General features: G+C 34.8%; 1 protein-coding gene across 1 annotated transcript in view; it reads left to right on the top strand.

Moving 5' to 3' along the window:
• arhgap35a (Rho GTPase activating protein 35a) overlaps positions 1-6,455 on the top strand; it is a 159,013-nt gene extending 152,558 nt beyond the window's left edge. The window contains exons 6-7 of the mRNA XM_087283699.1: positions 3,111-3,216; positions 3,300-6,455. Coding sequence (XP_087139825.1) covers positions 3,111-3,216; positions 3,300-3,711 — 518 coding nt within the window. The 3' untranslated portion in view covers positions 3,712-6,455. The remainder of the gene's footprint in view (positions 1-3,110; positions 3,217-3,299) is intronic.
• The last annotated feature ends 13,875 nt before the right edge of the window (positions 6,456-20,330 follow it).

Here is a 20,330-nt window from a genome sequence, read left to right as displayed (position 1 = left end):
TTTCGAAAGGATGCCTTGATTGATTACAGAGATACATCACGAGCTCGTGGAGCTAGACAGAATGAAAACAAAGGAACCGCCATGGTCTAATACAAAGCCGAGACATTACATGGAAATTCTATATGCATATAATAATGTTCCATGGATGACCCAAGCTCTTACAAACCTTGTTGTCGTCTTAATGAACAGCCACAAAGCCAAGAAGAAAAATCTGCCTTGTCCTGTTGTTGCTTAACAAGCCCGTCTAAAAGTGCGAGCGCTTTTCGCTTTCTTCCGGGAGCTTGCGATCACGTCTATATTTGATAGAATGAACTTCTTGAGCTGATGATAATAACGTGTGCGTGATTATTGAAGTGTCTCCGTCATCTGATCCATTCAGAAAGAAAAGGACACGCTTTTGAGTGAAGCGCAAAAAAAAGAAGAAGCCCGACAAAACACAGGAGTAAAATGTTTCAGCAACTTGAATCATGAACAAACCGCCATGTTTATCATCACCTTTTGGACTATTATGAACTGGGAATGACAGAATTACTCTTTAACAGAGGTTACATCTGCTGGTGAAGATTACAGACACCGATGAGAGGTTTGCACCGACTGTGGGCTATATTGCGTGTTTAGGAACGTAAATAAGGACCAAATGTCTGCTGTGTGTAATTTTTCTGTAATTGGTATATCAATTGGAGACATATCGGAGACTGTAAGGGTCTGTATGTGTTCATATATGTTGCATTTATATATTTATTTTATATAATTGCAGATGTTACAGTAGATTATTTTGCACTGTCTTTGATCTCTAGTTATAATCAAATCATGTTTATAGAAAAGTTAGTAATAAACATTTATAAACAAGTATTTATGTGTATAAAGCCTTTGTTTTGTGAGAAGTCTTATATGAGATGTGAACGACCCATACGGCTTTACTGTAGACATTTATTCGAGCGAGCAAGACGTCGACTTAAACTTTCTGTCATACACCATGCCCACCAAAAGGGTACCCTTAGTAGTGGAAACGCAAGCCTGATAAAAGTGACCCATACCGTACTGTACGACTCAGTGGAAACGAGCCGTAAAAGATCTGTTCAGCTCTCTGTGATCATCAATCATCATCAAATGTGATCAAGAATAAGTTTTACAAGTTTAAAACATTTTTAAAACAGTGCATGTTTGTAATGAATCACAGCAATTCAGCATGTCAGTACCATCATAAAAGAAGGCACTCCCGGTTTGTGGATGTTAAATCAGGTTAGTTTTCCACACAGTAGTGGATATTAACATATATTAGCCGTGCAAAAACTAAAAACTAAATGTGCACACTGTGTGTGTTACTGTGTGAACTTTATAATAACATCGTGTGTGGCCCATTGTTGCAGAAAGGCTTGAGTTAACTCCACAACAAATACATCAAATAATCATTGGGAAAGTTCTTACTGTAGTATTTCTCGCAAACGTTACATGGGATCTGCTTCATGTCTGTCACTGTGCTTTTTATCTGACGCAGTCAAGGTGGAGATTGAGACACACTCTGACAGGCACATGGGAATAGTGGGCAGAGAGAATTAGCATTAAAAGCACTGGCCACAAAAACAGCTATAGCATTGTGTTAAGAGCAGAAAATTCAGATATTCTGAAAGCTCTTATAAATAATCTGATGGTGAAAATAATCATTTGTTTAAAAAACGCTTATTAATTTTATTATTTGTTTTTAGTGTTATCTCACTAATTACAATACAACGTTCAATCTTCTATCTATAAGATCTATCAGGGGGTTAAAGCCTAAACATTACATGCAGTCAGCTCTACAATTTCTATAGAAAGTGTCTAAGGGTGTATTTCCCAGTTCGTTTGACTAGTGTGAGTGCTCCGAATCAGGCCCAGGCACGGTTCAGTTGGCCGGCCTTGGCCCGGTTGGCAGAGGTGTGCCAAATCACGGTTTGGTTGGACTGGTGCGGTAAGCTTGTAGTGTGAGTGCAAAGCGCACCTGAGCCTGATATTGAAGGCACAATGTCACTTTTAAGGGACTGTTTCATATAGATTTATTAATGATTCTCACTGTTCAATGAACACGAACTGTCATAGTTTAGTAAAGCTACACATCAACTGCACCTTCAGCAAACCTCCTAATACCTGCAGCATGATGACTATGATAATTTATGAGCGTCAAATGTTGTGGATCTGTTCTGCTAAATATTTGACTGTGTATCACTGCATCACAAATGACAAAAAAATAATACAAAACAATATAACTAAAGCAATGTCCACTGTGCTGAGCGAGAGCGCTTCTCTTCTGTTAAACTAAACCAGGGGTCACCAATCTCGGTCCTGGAGGGCCGGTGTCCCTTCAGGGTTTAGCTCCAACTTCCTCAACACATCTGCTTGGGTGTTTCAAGTATACCTAGTAAGATCTTGATTAGCTTCATCAGGTGTGTTTAATTAGGGTTGGAGCTAAAATCTGCTGGACTCCGGCCCTCCAGGAACAAGTTTGGTGACCACTGAACTAAACAGTCGCATCATCAATAACGTAATCTTGCTCAGGCCATTGGGGGATAGGGGAGGGGGGACATTTGCTCTTCGGTGCAGTTCAAGGCAACTGTGCCGAGTGTGCATACGCCCTAAATTGTACTGCTTCCAAATGCTTTAATGGAAGTTTTATGGTAGCAGGGTAGAAGACACAATGTTAGGGCACAACTAAATGTCATGTTTTTGGTTCATAAAATATGCAATATTTCCACAAATATCAGTATTATTTCATGGGAAAAGTAACTGTTTTACATTTTGGTTGAATTAGCAGCTAATTTGTATGTGATTATGTAAGACGTTCACCAATTAGCCAGGTTTTATCAGTCTAAGCATTGGGTAAAACACTTGTTTTTACTCTACAGAAAATTGTATTTGTGCTTTTGTTACTTTACAGAAATTAAAAGGACACAAGTTTTTAGATTTCCCATCAAGAGTGTTTTAAACTGTTTAAGTTTTGACTTTGACTGACCTCCTGTGTGTGCATTCGGTCACCCTCTAACCATACTTGTTGTGGGAAAAGTGAACACCTTTGAAGCATGAAGAAAATAAATGTGTTTGTGTCTCATTCTGTGTTCCCTCTCGGCCCCCTGCAGAAATCAATGATCGAGAGCATCGTCTCCACACCATGAAGGACGTGCTCCGCAGGTTCCCTCGAGAGAACTACGATGTCTTCAAATACGTCATCACTCACCTGAACAAGTGAGAATGAGAGCAACTCGCAATCTAACTCACTCCCATAACCACTTTCCGTTCTCATTATTCCTCTTTTTCGTTTTCCTCAGGGTGAGTCTAAACAGCCGACTGAACCTGATGACCAGCGAGAATCTGTCCATCTGTTTCTGGCCGACGTTAATGAGGCCGGATTTCACCACCATGGATGCTCTGACGGCCACGCGCACCTATCAGACAATCATCGAGACCTTTATCCACCAGTGTGCTTTCTTCTTCTACAATCAACCCTTCGCCGACACACCTAGCGGACTGCCGGGACAGCCCGCCTCACCCACAGCCACTTTGTCTTCTGGCTCCGCCTACTCTACCAGTTATGCCTCAATACAACCCGTAGCCCCGCCCTTTAGTCCCGCTCAACAATCCCCACCTCATTCTCCACCACCAACCCCTCAATCCCCAATCCAGAGCCTGCTGCCGCCTCTGCACCCCCATCACACCCCTACAGAACAACACATGCTGTGAACCTGGAGATTAGGAGGACAACTTTGGGAGCACTGAAAGAGATTAATTGAATGGAAGAAATATCCGAGATTGCACGGCCGTGCCAGACTTATCACAAGCGAAAGCAGTAGAGGAACAAGAAAGAAAGAGGTCAAGAGCTACGTCAACCACACTTCATCGCCCTCTTTCTGCATCATGCTACTCCGTAAATTGCAGCGCCGCTCTGCTCTTGGCCCTTTACGCTCCTCAAACACGCAGACAGCTGCACATGAAGTGTGGTTCACCCAATCCCAGATCTCCTATGGGTCCATGTGACTTGCAAACATCTCCAGCGGAGTCAGTTTGGGGACAAAAGGGGCTAAAACTCAACTCGTATTTGAGTGACCACTCTAGACAAGGTGGTCTATATATTCACCAGATTGTTGTCGTAGCTTTCGACCACTGTTCATTATCAAATTATGATTTGAAAACCCTTTTTTTTTCTTTTTTTTTGAAGCAGCAACACGACCACATTCCTACCCCTTATTTATCCTGTTTTGCTTGTAACGGCCTTTTAAAGAAAGACCAAAAAAAAAAAATCAATCGAAACTAGAACTTGACAAACTGGATCAAGTTTTGCTGGGAAGGATATATGTGTGTGGAATGCTTTCGCACAGCATTCTGGGATTTGAAGTTTTTTTCCTCTCACTCGATCCTCCAGAATATGCTGGAAGACTAACGCTTCTTTTACTGCAGAATGTCCTCACAACCACACAACCCCTCGATTTCCTGCTCCACGAGGATCTTCGGTGTCTGTTCATTTGGGAGTTGTATTGTTGTTGTTATGACATGTTTCAGGAAGTTTTGCTCCCCCCTTTCTAGCTAGACTTGTGGGCCATTTTTTTCTGCTGAGTTATGACTTGTAAGGGATGGGTTAAAGTGTATGGTTATTTAGAGGAGAGATATGACCATTAACCATGAAATGCGAGTTCTGGAAGGTAAAGGAAGGTTGCACTTGAGAAAACATTGTACCAATTCAGATGGAATACGTAAACTGTTGGTGAAATATAAGGTGGGATGGAAGTAACGGCTTATGGGGAAAGATAATGTCTTTAAGGCCAATTCACACCGCGCCAACAGACGCTGACCAATGACAACAATCTTTAGTTCTCGAAGTTTCAGTGTGATTCCTCTGTTGGCGTTGCTCAGAGCATGTTGTCGCTGATTGAACATGTTTAGACAACATTCATCAGTTCACAAAATGTCTGAGAAGTGGATTCCAGTAATCTGGTGATTGTTTGAATCAGTCAGTCTAGTGTGATTTGGCAGTTTATTGTGTGAAAACAGCATGTGGTGCGCTGATTGTATGCTAATTATTAGCTTGCAGCTAGTAGCTTTTTGTCAAGACTAACTAAATCAGTACTTCAGAGTTGATCTCCGAAGGGTGACATTGTTTATAAAATCCTACAAGTTTTTAAACGGGAAACAAAAACGGGACAGTTAATGTGACAACACTACCACCCAGTGGATAAAGCAGGTATTGCATGCCAATATTCAGCTCGTTTTCATCCTAATACTACATTTTTGTTTTGTTTTTGTCTAGAAAATGCTGGACGCATTTGAAAACACACAATTCACTTTGCAGCAGAAAGAAACAAAAAAAAAAATCAGACGTTAAATGGTTGCTTGTATCAATATTCCCCAGCACTTATTCTTTCTATTGCGTGAGTTTACTCACTCCAGATTGGTAATGGATCATTTTCTATGACCTGTGTTGATTTGAACTCAATCGAACAGTCTGTTTGTTGTGAGCCGTGATTTTCAAGAGAAGCAGATTTTGTCAAACTGTGAAACAATCACGTGTATGAAGATCAATGAATGTATCCACAGCAGATTTCACTTCATTTTTGTGCATATCTCTCCCTGTGATACTTGTTAATCCTAACTGCAATCGACCTGAACCTTTTTAGACGTAGGTCGGCATCTGCTCTGACTTCTGATTGGCTGTTTTTACTCAAACACTATGTCTTTTGCCCCCAGAGAGCAAAAGTAATGGTATATTTTGGGAAATCGGGAGCTGTGTGGCCTATACGCCCCTGGTACTTTGTGTATGAATGCTGCATTTCTCTGTATTTTCAGTGTATTCCTTCAGATCCGACTGTCCTTCGCAGCCAAAGACTGTGCTTTGAGAAAAATAAAAAAAGGCAGGGAGAGACAACGAAATGCGATATGACAAACGTGTATTAAAATGTGACATTGGTTCAGCAATCCTATTTGGCTGCATCACTTTATTTTGTTCTATGTTCATTTTCATTTTTGGTTTTCAACAATGGTGACAGATTAAGTTAAAGGAGAAAGGAGCAAAACTATATTCAGAATGGTTGTTTATTTGTACGTTAGGGGGTCTGACACTTTGCCCAGTAGTCAATGGTGATAGAGGAGATTTTCTTTTTATGTTTTTTTTTTAATTATTAAAAAATGAGGCAACATTTTTAAAGTTTTTTTTTTTTTTTTTTTTTTTTTTTTTGTGAATGGTGTAAAGGCCAACAATGATGTACTGCATGATTCAAGACCAGGTCAGAGAGAGGGGGTTACCACTCTCAGTATTAAAAATACAAAAGAAAGAAAAAAAAAAATTGTACAATGAAAAAAAAATACTGAAGTAAATGAAGTTACATTGACAAAAAACATGCCAAGAAGTTGGTAATTAGTCTCAATGGGAATGGTGTATAAACAGTAAGGCCTTCTGTGACCTGTATTATAGTTAATAAATCAATCTTGTAAAATGTGTCTCTTGTCTTTGCTTATGTTGCACAATGTCAATTTCACATTTAAATGTTTTTGATCACATAGTAAATAACTAACTAACTATATATATATATATATATATATATATATATATATATATATATATATATATATATATATATATATATATATATATATTCATGAAAATATTTTTTCAACACATTTCTTAACAATAGTTTTAATAACTCATTTCTAATAACGGATTTATTTGATCTTTGTCATGATGACTTGAAATAATTTTGACTAGATGTTTTTCAAGACACTTCTATACAGCTAAAAAGTGGCATTTAAAGGCTTAACTAGGTTAATTAGGTTAACTAGGCAGGTTAGGGTAATTAGGCAAGTCATTGTATAACAATGGTTTGTTCTGTGGACTATCTAAAAAAAAATAGCTTAAAGGGGCTAATAATTTTGACCTTAAAATAGTTAATAAAAAAAGTAGTACACCCCTCACAAATCCATCGTTTAAATTCATATTTTAAATAGCAATCTATTCATAAGGTCATGATTCTCACTCATTAAATAATGTCTTCGTATAGTTTTTATTTTTGATTTGTCAGTGAAACAAAACATGTTTCGGCACAATGCCTTACTCAGTGTGTGACAATTCTCACTTTGCCCTTTTATCCCACAATCAATCAGATTACATCATTAGTTAGACAGCCACTCAATAATTAAAAACAATCTAATTTTCATTTCGGTATACTATAATTAACCACACAAGAAATATTTACCTTCACCTTTAAAAACATTATTTCACTGTAAAATAACATCAATTATCATCATTCACTTATTCATGTCAACGTCAATGCAATGAATTTCCGGCAGTTTAAAACATTTCACATTATTTGTGATGAAAAAATAAATAAATACAATTTATATATATATATATATATATATATATATATATATATATATATATATATATATATATATATATATATATATATATATATATATATATAGTTGAAATCAGAATAATTAGCCCCCTCTTTTTTTTATTTCCCAAATTATGTTTAAGAGAGCAAAGAAATTTTCACAGTATGTCTGATAATATTTTTTCTTCTGGAGAAAGTCGTATTTGTTTTATTTTTGGCTAGAATAAAAGCAGTTTTGAATTTTTTAAAAACTATTTTAGGGACAAAATTATTAGCCCCTTAAAGGTAATTTTTTCTTGATAGTCTACAGAACAAACCAACGTTACACAATAACTTGCCTAATTACCCTAACCCGCCTAATTACCCTAGTTAAGCCTTTAAATGTCACTTTAAGCTGTATAGAAGTGTCTTGATAAATATCTAGTCAAATATTATTTACTGTCATCAGGGCAAAGATAAATCAGTTATTAGAAATGAGTTATTAAAACTTGTATGAATAGAAATGTGTTGAAAAAAATCTCTCCGTTAAACAGAAATTGAGGGGGAAAATAATAAGGGGGCTAATAATTCTGACCTCAACTGTATATATATATATATATATATATATATATATATATATATATATATATATATATATATATATATATATATATATATATGTGTGGTGTGCATAAACTAAACTATGGTGTGTATTGTTTTTTTTTCTCACTTGTATAATATAGATTGAAAATTTAGGAAGATGGGTCTGTGCAAGTATGCATTTTCAAAAAAAAAGTAGTATTATGGATAGAACGGATATGGATAAAACAATGCTGTGGTTAGGAAACATAATAAAACAAAATGATTTCTGAGCGTAGTCACATTGATGATTTTTAAGAGGCAAAAAATTTTTTTTAAATCCAGCCTTTGTAAATGACTGTTCAAAAATATATTACAGTTTTTAAAGCCGACTCAAAAAAATATGATATTTGATTTATATAACCATTTTAGTTAAGATAAGATTTAGTTAAGATAATATAAAATGCTTAAACAGTATTACGACCCCATGTGTCCCACAATTTACATTATTTATCACTGAAATTATTCAATCAAAGTTCATGGCTAAATGTTAAATGTGCTGCATAGTTTTTCTTTTACAATAAAAAACGTATTTGAGATTGATATTTTAAAACAGCTTCTGAATAATTCGTTAAATCAATTCCATTAGAGACTTTCAAACTAGCAGGTTATTTTGTTCAGCCTCTTGTTAAAGAACATTTGTTTACACCCTAATCGTTTATCAAGAAAATAATGTCTCGCAATAAAATAATTGTTTGCTGTATCGGGGTTTATTGTATCTAAATAGAGTCTGAGTAAAAAAGTCTAAAATCTTATTCCTCAAATCTAAAATCTTATTCCTCAAATATTCCAGTTCTTGACAAAATGATTGCGAAATGCACCGTTAAAACACAAATTGATTGTTTATCGATCTTTTTAGTTACCTTAATTCGAGGTGATGCTTATGACAGGGTTATTAAGTTGTAGTTGTGTTGCTCGCGCTTAAGTTTCTCATGCAACGCTACAAACTGACCACTAGATGTCCCGCTTGTTGAACTTTCAGTTTTGAACCTGTATGACATTATCATTCTCTTCATACGATTCATTCGCACCGCTCTGACTCACACCTGTAACCGCTGATGAATGACAACGCGACGTATGTTAAGAATTTTTGTCATTAGAGACACGTTTTACTCATTATTGAGTTTTTTTAAAAGGGTAAATGCAAAATATATTGCTAATTAATTTTAGACAACCTACTGAACCTCGCGTGAGGACCCCGATATGCTTATCGTTATATAAGCTACAAAAAGTCGTCGTCGTTTGTTGAATCCTTTGTCTCTGTATATCAGTAGTCTCGTCTCAACTTTCAGGAAAGTTTTGGAGTCTGAAGTAAATCTGAATGTCCGGTTGGTCTGATAAACAGGCGAGGCACGTACCGCTGCTCATCCGTGTCTTTCCGAGGCTTGAATTCAGATGCGTCCGTCCGACTCCAAACGATTCATACCGCCACAGGTGGAGCAGCTCTTATCAATATCAATACATCCCAAATCCAGCTCAGCTACACAGCATATCTGAAGGGGAAACTGTAAGCCTCTGAGTCAAAAATACCGTTACAAAGAGGCATAATTGAATCATTTTTTTAATCCTCAGATGGTGGTAAGCATTTCTATAATTGTGATTCTATACGTAGCTACATTTGGTGTCCAAAGACATTTTTTTTCTGCTTAAAATGGTTCGATTTGACTACATTTTAGCACAAAATGGTTCGATTTTACTACAATTTAGCACTAAATTATTAGATTTTGGCACTATTTCCAATTGAAAATAGTTTTATAGGCTAATATTGTAAAATGTAAATATTTTCTAGGCTGAATTTTCAGCAACGTAAATTCAGTCTTCAGTATGGATCATTCAAAAATCATACATTTTAAGTTATTTATAAAATGTGTTGCTTATTTTCGTAATCACATGCCATAACAATACAATTTATTTATTTTTTGTCAAAGTGTCTTATAGTCACTAAAAATCCTGATTTTCTTGATGTCCAAATTTGTCAATGTATTTTTTATGTATCGTGTAATCATTAAAAAAAATAAAAAATCTTTAGGAAATATCAATTTTTTTGAATTTATAAAACTGATTAATAGTATTTTTTCTAACTCTACAACACTGAATAATAATAATAATAATAATAATAATAATAATAATAATAATAATAATAATAAAAAGCTTGCCTAACAAAAATGCATTTGTAAATCTTTGCCGTACTTCAAAATATATTAAATTATAAATAAAATAGTTTCAAAATATTAAACTAAATTAATACAGTAAACTACATTTAAACTAAACTATATTTGTATTATATTTGTAATTATAATTTTGATTATAATCATCATATATTAGTCATATTATAATATTCATAAACATCAATATAAACAGTGCTCAGTATAACTGAGTACATGCTATTTTGAAAATTTATATTTTTATCTAATTTTCATTGAAAACAGGCAATGTATTTTGGTGCGTTTAAACCAAACTGATTTATTAAACAGATCTATTTATTAAAATAATACTTAAGTCACCAAACATATTTAGAGAGTTGAAAGACAATATGATTAAATTCAAGTAAAATATTGCAAAAAATTACAACCTACTAAATTTCAACAAAATATTTCCATTTTTCCATTTTTTTCTCTTGATTTTTAAATGTGCATTAATATTTTTCTATAACATATAAACTTGGGTGTACTAGTTTTCGGACAGTTTTTGTAAGGTTTTTTGTTAGATTAGCTCCAGATTTGGCTTCAGTATTGACTAATCTAATGTACATGCACAAATATATTATTGTAATGCTTCCTATTAAAAATATGAATTTAAAAGGTAGACTTGTGAGGGGTATACTTATATATGCTGAGCACTGTATATAGTCATTTTTATGATGAAAACAATTCACAAAGCAATGATTGCAGATCATACATAGTATTTTTGTCTAAAAAAAGATGTGCCACATAGAGTTGAAGTCAGAATTTTTAGCCCCCTTAATTTTGTTTAAAAGAAATTATAACTTTGTTATTCTAGCAGAAATAAAACAAAAAAGACTTTCTCCAGAAGAAAAAATATTATCAGACGTACTGTGAAAATCTTGCTCTGTTAAACATAATTTTGGATATATTTAAAAGCGAAAAACAAATTCAAAGTAGCGCTAATAATTCTGAGTTCAACTGCATATTAAATAAACAACATAAAGCCTCTCAGAGAAGTATTAAGTGTAATAAAATGTATGATAACTAAGCCCTGTCTCTTTTTTTTTCCAGAACAGGATATGCCGGATTCCTTCAGCGCATGTTTGTCCTTAGACTAGACATCGATTGTCCGGGTCACGGTGGGTGTTTCGATTCTGATACCTCGATTGATGGCAGTGCTGGGAGTAAGGATGCTGTTATTGATCATCTAATGGTCAAACTGATGAATGCTGCTGTAAATGCTGCTGCCACTATCAGCCGAAAACACTCAAATACACCAAACACCTGGAGTACTTTCACTCTTTTCCCCAACCAACACATATACAGCTGAAGGAGAAATAAACAGATCACTTGTAAAGCATCTCTTTTTTTGATTTATGATTTTCTTAAATGAGTAAAACATTTTTTATTTTTTTTACAAACTACTCTGATGACTTTTCTTCCCTGTTATACATTGTAAAACATTCAGCATTTTGGCATATATTTTGCAAAAAGCTGCCTTATTTTCAGATATAGGTTTGATAGATTTTTAGGTAACGCAGTGTATGTGAATTAATTTTTGAAAAGTTAAGATATCCGTATTTGGTGGAATAACTACGAACAAAAAGATTTAGCTATTGTGATCAATTGCCATTTTGGAAAAAAAAAAAAAACTTTAATTTTCTTTTAGTTTTTATTTATTAGGGAATACCACATTGGAATGAACTTATCCAGCATATGTTTTACATATTTAATGCCCTACTAGCTGCAACCCCCATACTGAGAAACACCCACACACTCTCAAATTCTCACACAAATACTTTTTTAATTTCTCATTTAATGAGTAATGAAATTGCAATTTCTTCTTTTAAATAATTGTCTTGTCATGTAATTACTGTTTTCAAAACAAAACTGCTCAATTTCTGTTGGATTTAATATATATATATATATATATATATATATATATATATATATATATATATATATATATATATATATATATATATATATATATATATATATATATATATATATATACATATATATATATATATATATATATATATATATATATATATATATATATATATATATAATCTCACCTTAAAATATATTATTATTATTTAAAAATATGCCAAATGATGTTTAACGGAGCAAGAAAATTTTCATAATATGTCTAATAATAATTTTTCTCCTGGAGAAAGTCTTATTTCTTTTATTTTAGCTACAATAAAAGCAGTTTTAACATTTTTATAGCCATTTTAAGGTCAAAATTATTAACCCCTTTAAGCTTTTTCAATAATCTACAGAACAAACTATCATTATACAATGACTTGCCTAATTACCCAAACCTGCCTAGTTAACCTAATTAACCTAGTTAAGCCTTTTAATGTCACTTTAAGAGAAGGGTCTTGAAAAATATCTAGTCAAATATTATTTACTGTCATTATGGCAAAGATAAGATAAAATTATTAAAGATGAGACATTAAAACTCTTATGTTTAGAAATGTGTTTAGTATATCTTCTCTCCATAATTGGGCAAAAAAATAAAAAATAAACGGAGGCTAATAATTCTGACTTCAACTGTATGTCAGTCCATGTGTGGTGCTACTGCCTGCTCAAATATGTGACTCAAATTAACAGTGCAACCTTTCAGTAAAACTAAATTCTCTGTATGATCAAAGTGTAATCACAGATATGGTTCATTTGTTTTGAGAAGTTTGTGAAATGTATTTAAAAATGTTATTTAATCCTGTCATTTATTGCTCCATGTGCTCTTCAGTGTCACATGCAATGTTGGGGAAAGTAACTTTAGTAAGTAATGCATTACAATATTGAGATACTCCCCCAAACAAGTAACTAGTTGCTTTACTTAGTTACTATTTATAGTAAGTAATGCGTTACATTACTTTTGCATTATCTTTGAGTTACTTTTTATTACTTTGCTGAGGCTTGATCTCTTTCTTTCTTTTTTAAAAATTTTTTTTTTAATATAGCAGCTGCAAACGCACTGTATAACTTACACCAACATTTTCCTTTGAAAAACACGTTAAAAAAATAATATTTTAGGTTAATGTTATCTGTAAACTTCCTGACCCCACAGCTATAGATTAGCGATGTGTTTGCTACGTTTGGACTTGTCTTAAGATCACAGTACATTGAGACAATCCCCTTTTTCTTTTCTACAACGAGTTCAGAATAATAACACTATCTCTCATAGATTTATAAGATAATATAATATCTCATATCTCTTCATTATGACAATTTTAATTTTAATTCAGCAATTAATTTTTAGAGCTAATTTAATTAACAAAAAAGTAATTTGTGTTACCTTTTTTTTTTTTTTAAAGTACCTCAAATATTAATACTTATTACTTAGTAATGCGTTACTTTACTCGTTACTTATAAAAGTTTTTTTATTTTTTAATACGTAACTCAAGTTACTTGTAATCAGTTACCCTAGTTTTACATGTTTAACTCAAGTTTTATATCAGGCATGAGAGTAAATGATACATTTGAAACCAGAAGTTTACATACACTCTAAAAAAGGAACATAACCAGTTTTTTTCATGTCTGATGGTAAATCATACTAAATGGTTACTATTTTAGATCTGTTAGGATTACCTAAATTATTTACATTTGCTAAATGCCTAATGAGAAAAAAAAATTGAGAATGTTTTATTAATTTCTAGACAGTCAAAAGTTTACATACATTTCCTTTTATTTTTTTAGCTTTGCTTTTAAGCTGTTTAACTTTGATCAAATGTTTTGGGTATCCTCTCACAAGCTTCTCACAATAGTGTTGGCCCATTCCTCTTAACAGAATTGCTGTTACTGTGTCAGATATTGTTGGCTGTCTTACTCAAACAAGCTTTTTTAACTCTGCCCACAAATTTTCTATAGGATTAAGGTCAGGGCTTTGTGATGGCCACTTGAAAACATTCACTCTGTTGTCCTTAAAGGACATTTCAACTAATTAGTCATGATCTGTTTGGAAGACCCATTTGTGGCCAAATTTTAATTTCCTGGCTGATGTCTTGAGATGTTGCTTCAGTATTTCTACATAATATTCTTTCTTCATGATGCCATCTATGCTGTGAAGTGAACACTCCTGCAGCAAAACAGCCCCACAACATGATGCTGCCGCCTCCATACTTCACAGTTGGGATTGTGTTCCTAGGCTTGTAAGATTTCCCCTTTGACCTCCAAATGTAACACTGGTCATTACGGCCAAACAGTTCAATCTCAGTTTCATCAGACCACAGGACATTTCTTCTTACATTATTCTTTTTCCCAGTGTAATTTAGCAAAGTGTAATCTGGCTTTTTTGTTGTTGTTGATTCTGGCTTGTTGATTTTCCCATATTAATGCTGTTAAGAATAACAGAAAAAAAATTGATAATCCTAACTTACCTAAAAAGAGAAAAAGCTTTGTCACATTAACATCTGACCTTTTGTTTTTTTAAATGCATGTGCCTTTTTATTATGTATGTAAACTTCTGATTTCAACTATATATTATTATTATTATTATTATTATTATTATTATATATTTACAGTTTCTATATATTTTAGGATTAATGGATTAGGATTATGCAAACAAAAAATCATGTTTTTCAGTAGGATCCATTTTTCAAGATTTTAATTTATGCAGTTTTCATAACGGTGAATTGTGATTTCTTGCATTAGTATTATCAATATCAAAGCAATTTTGCTAGGCTCAGTAATTTTATGGAAATCATTATACTTTCCCAAACATCTGAACAGCAGCTACTGTACATTCTAATAGTATTTTAATTGTTCATCTTCTTCTTTTGTTTTATTTGACAAAAGTCATGGCTTTGCTATGAAAACTATGAATAAAACCCCCTTTTTCGGGCAGATTTGGTGCTGCTGTCTTCAGGTCAGTGCTTTTTAGGCTCTGAAGGCCAGCAGATGCAGATTAGTCAGTCAATTCACGCTTGAGCTGATTGCGTTTTCTGATGTGGAAAAGAAATGCAATTATTATTAAGTTTATTAGTAACGTGGTTGTTTTTTCCCGCTTCTCATGCACTCTTTTTTTCCCCCTGCTATGATTAATTATGCTGTTTAATTCTGAGATTCACCATAGCTCTCCTGTAATTTCCCTATGGTCTTCTTGTGCGCGGGTGTTTTTTTCACTCTCATTTTGTAATGAGTCGTGAATTCAAGCGTCGACTTGGGTTTCACCCCGGGGATTGCGAAGTGAAGATGATTGCATTGACCATTCAGAATCAATATGGATGCCTGGCATGATTCTATAGTGAGTTAGAGCACATCCAGTCTTCTCAGAGGCTGCTTTTCTCCCTCCTCAAGTTCAAACTTTGAGCAGCTCCGTCTTCCATAGAATATTGAATAAGGTTAGCATGGCATGGTGAGCACGCGCGCATTGAAGCGGCCCCTGCGAATCTTCCTGCCTGGCTTTCAGAAGCCCTTCATGCGCACTTGACAGTTCCAGGTTAGCTCCTCGACTCTCCACTTGCGCTCCCAACGTCCCCCCTGGAGGATAACGCCGAGATCCAGGCCTTTGAGCCCAAAACCCAGCCTTAATCCCTACCATCGATTGCCCTGAGAATTTCCTCCAGAGCACAGCGGGCATCACAGTGCTTCTGCCCAGCTCGGTCCAGCTTCCTGCTACAATCGAGATCATTTCCTTTAACAGGTGGAGAAGGAAACGGGATTATTGGTGCGATAATTGCAGATAAAGAAAATCAGTATGTCTGAGATTCCACCATTTTGGGGGCTTGAAAATGCAAACATTTCAAAACTCTAAAAGGTTGATACTGGGATTTTGGGATGTCATGCACATGTGTGTATGGTGTGTTATTGTAAAAAAAATCTGTTAATTTACAGTTTCTATATTTTGTGGTGTTTTTGGTTCATTTACGGTTGCATCATTGGTGCTTGATCTCTGCTTTGTCGACTTCTGATTTTGAAAATACATCTCTAGAGTCCATCAAAGTGGCTTTTATTGTGTATAATATGCAGAGAAATAAGTCTGTAAAATGACAGAAAATGTACTGGTGGTTTATCACAAGGTTTTTGTAGCGTAATATACAACACCAACCCAGTGTTAAAACCAACACAATCTCTCGGCAATTCGTAATTTTTTCATTTAGTGGCTAATTCGTACAAATTCCTACGATCTAATTCGTACATTTTAGTACGATTTGCTCATCCCCCAATGACGGTTAGGTTTAGGGGTGGGGTTAGGTGCCACGCCTCCTTTTAAAAATCGTACCAGACAACAAGCCAGAGGAGCCACTTAATACCCAAACTTGCTAACCAGTATTCAACTGAATTAAAAATCTGCTATCAATATAGGAGATGACTGAGAAAGCTAGAGAGAGCAGAAGCAGGAGATGAAGTGATGATGATAAAGAAAGAGTAGAGTTTATTGAATGATCTTAGTTGCGTATGATTTGTCTGACCAGGATAAATCTGTTAAGTGTTATTACACCATAAGCAACAGCAATGGAAAATTACTGCTTTATAACATTGTCCAGGGCCAAAACAGACCTTAAAACAGAGACATTCTCTTATCTCTTACTCTTAAAAACAAGTGTTGCTTGAATTCACACAGTGTGTATGGTGTGTTACTGTAATTTAACTACACTGTAAAAAATATATCTTAAGGCAAGGCAAGGCAAGTTTATTTATATAGCATATTTCATACACAGTGGCAATTCAAAGTGCTTTACATAAACAAGAATAAAAGAAACAAAAAAAATAAATAAAAAAAAACAAATAATAAAAATGTGTAAAAACAAAACAAAACATAAAAACAGGTAAAATGTGATATAAAAGAATGAAGAAGAAGAGAAAAACATAATAGTGCAATCTGTCGGACGCAGCACAGTGCTCATTCAGTAAAGGCACAGCTAAACAGATGTGTTTTCAGTCTTGATTTAAATGTGCCTAATGTTGGAGCACATCTGATCATTTCTGGAAGCTGATTCCAGCAGCGAGGGGCATAGTGGCTAAAAGCCGATTCACCCTGCTTTGACTGAGCTCTTGGAACTTCTAGTTTATATGATCCTAAAGATCTGAGTGATCTGTTAGGTTTGTATTCAGTGAGCATATCTGTGATGTCTTTAGGTCCTAGGCCATTTAGTGATTTATAGACCAGTAATAATACTTTAAAATCTATTCTGAATGTAACTGGCAGCCAGTGTAAAGACCTGAGGACAGGTGTGATGTGCTCTGATTTTCTGGTTCTGGTCAGAATTCTGGCTGCAGCGTTCTGGATGAGCTGCAACTGTCTGACTGTCTTTTTAGGAAGACCAGTGAGGAGTCCATTACAGAAATCCACCCTGCTGCTGATAAAAGCATGAACAAGTTTTTCTAAGTCTTCACTAGAAACAAAGCATCTGATTCTTGCTATGTTTTGAGATGATAGTATGCTGATTTACTGACTGCTTTGACATGACTATTGAAACTCAGATCTGAATCCAGAGTCACACCAAGATTCTTGACCTTACTTAACAGTTTCTGTATTTAGTTTTTGGATCATTTAGGGTTGTGAATTGCATTTTGGGAGCTTGAGCTCTGCTTTGTCGATTTCTGATGTTGAAAATTCAACTCTGGAGTTCATCAAAGTAACTTTTATTGATGTACTAGTAGTTTGAAGTAATGGAATGTATAGTATATAGATACATACATCTGTAAAATTACAGAAATTGTACTGACGGTTTATTACAAGGTTTTTGTAGCGTAATATACAACACCAACCCAGTGCTAAAACACATTCTCCATGCCAGATAAATAAGATCTAATCCCGGTTGCCAGATCTTGTCAGAAAATGTTTGTTTCTCTGGGTATCCAGACAACAAGCCAGAGGAGCCGCTCAGTACCCAAATATGCTAACCAGTATTAAACTGAACTAACAATCTGCTATAGGAGATGACTAAGAAAGCTAGAGAGAAGAAGCAGGAGACAAAGTAATGATGATAAAGAAAGAGCAGAGTTTACTGAATAATCTTAGTTGCGTATGATTTGTCTGACCAGGATAAATCCGTTAAGTGTTATTACACGATAAGCAACAGCAATGGAAAATTACTGCTTTACAACATTGTCCAGAGCCAAAACAGACCTTAAAATAGAGACATTCTCTAATCTCTTACTCTTAAAAACAAGTGTGGCTTGAATCCACACAGTGTGTATGGTGTGTTACTGTAATTTAACTACACTGTAAAAAAATATATCTGGTAATTAACAAATTCTGTATTGTTTTTGTATCATTTAGGGTTGTGACTTGCATTATGGGAGCTTGAGCTCTACTTTGTCGACTTCTGATGTTGAAAATTCAACTCTGAAGTTTATCAGTGACTTTAATTGATATTCTAGTAGTTTGAAATGACATAATGTATAATATATATAGAGATAAGTCTGTAAAATAACAGAAAATATACTGTCATAACACTCTCTCTTTCTCTCTCTCTGTAACTTCGCTTGTCTTGGGTATCCAGACAACAAGCCAGCGAAGCCACTTAATACCCAAACTTGCTAACCAGTATTCAACTGAACTAACTATGAATATAGGAGATGACTGAGAAAGCTAGAGAGAGCAGAAGCAGATGAAGTAATGATAAAGAAAGAGCAGAGTTTATTGAATAATCTTAGTTGCGTATGAGCAGAATAAATCCAACAAGTGTTATTACACCTCAAGCAACAGCAATGGAAAATTGGAGACATTTTGACATGAAATGGAGACATTCCCATTTCTCTTACTCTTAAAAACAAGTGTTGCTTCAATCCACACAGTCATAACACTATAACAATATGTAAAACATGAAATATTAATAAAGCAATGATTATTTTCAAGCCCTCAAAATGGTGGACTCTTGTTAGCGGAAGATGGCTCACAACATACTAATTTTCTGTATCTGTAATTGTCGCACCATTAATCCCGTTTCCTCCTGTTAAAGGAAATGATCTTGACTGTGGCAGCTGGACCAAGCTGTAGGCAGGAGCACTGGGATGTCCGCTGTGCTCTGGAGGAAGTTCTCTCAGGGCAATAATTATAGGGAACTAGTAGTATAGTAAAATGTAAAACATAATCAGCTGACACATAATAATGAATAATAATAATCAAATCATTAAGTAATAATCAATAAAATTATAGTTGTAAAAATGTCTAATGATCATATGATTAAATATAATTATTAAATGTGAATAAATGAATAATAAACAAATGAAAATAAAACACAACACAAATAAATGTTTGCCTTCTTGAAGCAACACACACATAAGTTTGCTATAAGGACTCCCAGATCCTTAGCGAGATTCCTCACCAGGCAATATATCAATTTAAACTATTAAAATGTTAATAAAAGTCACTCTTTTAAACTTTTTTTTCAGTTGGAAGAAAGATCAAGGTGCCTTTATACAACTCAAAAGCATAAATAAAATGGGGAAGAATAAAAAAACTAATCATACATGAATTATAAAACATGGAAAACTGATCTTTAACAGATATTTTCAGTCTACTTTTCTGCTGAAAAAGTAATGTAGGGGATTATTTCTCTTTTTTTTAGGTAATTTAATTACAATAACTTAAAATATACATGCCTAAAATACTGTGCATAAATTCAACAGTTCCCCTTCGGTTGGGGAACTTCAGTGCCATGAATGGGAGGATTCGGATCAGAAGCCGCTTATCTGGAGAGTATTGAACGGGCCAATGAATGAAATTAATTGGCAGCGTAAGCTTGCGCAGGTGTGCGACATCTGCAATCATCTCAGCATATAAGCACACCTGAAGCCAGCAGACGCCATCCTTTTCGCTTCAGATCCTTTCTGAGTGAGTCGATGAGGGTTCCTCTTGCTGATCAGCACTTCAGAGCGAACGAGTGTGTCTCCCGGTCCAGAGTGGGTCTTCGCGGTGGCAGACGGTCGAGCTGGGTTACTCCCTTGCCTGCGGTTCTTTGGGTCCGGTCCTCCAGAGCGGTGCGTATAGTTGCAACTTTCCTAAAAGAGCAACACAGTCGTGCAGCACGTCCTTTTCAGGATGGCGCTCCGACTGTGCGTTTCTGGATGCGGGGGTTTCCTGTCTCCGGATGATGGACACGATCACTGCATTGCATGTTTGGGGGTCCAGCATGTTAATGCGGTGCTCGCGGGCGGTTCATGTCGTCATTGCGATGCCATGACCGTTGCACAGCTAAGATCGCGGCTAACTTTCGCAAGAGAGCGAGCC

The sequence above is a fragment of the Danio rerio genome, chromosome 15 (genome assembly GCF_052040795.2).
Source record: "Danio rerio strain M-AB ecotype USA chromosome 15, GRCz13ab, whole genome shotgun sequence".
Taxonomy (NCBI): domain Eukaryota; kingdom Metazoa; phylum Chordata; class Actinopteri; order Cypriniformes; family Danionidae; genus Danio; species Danio rerio.
This window is presented reverse-complemented; position numbering and strand designations above follow the sequence as displayed.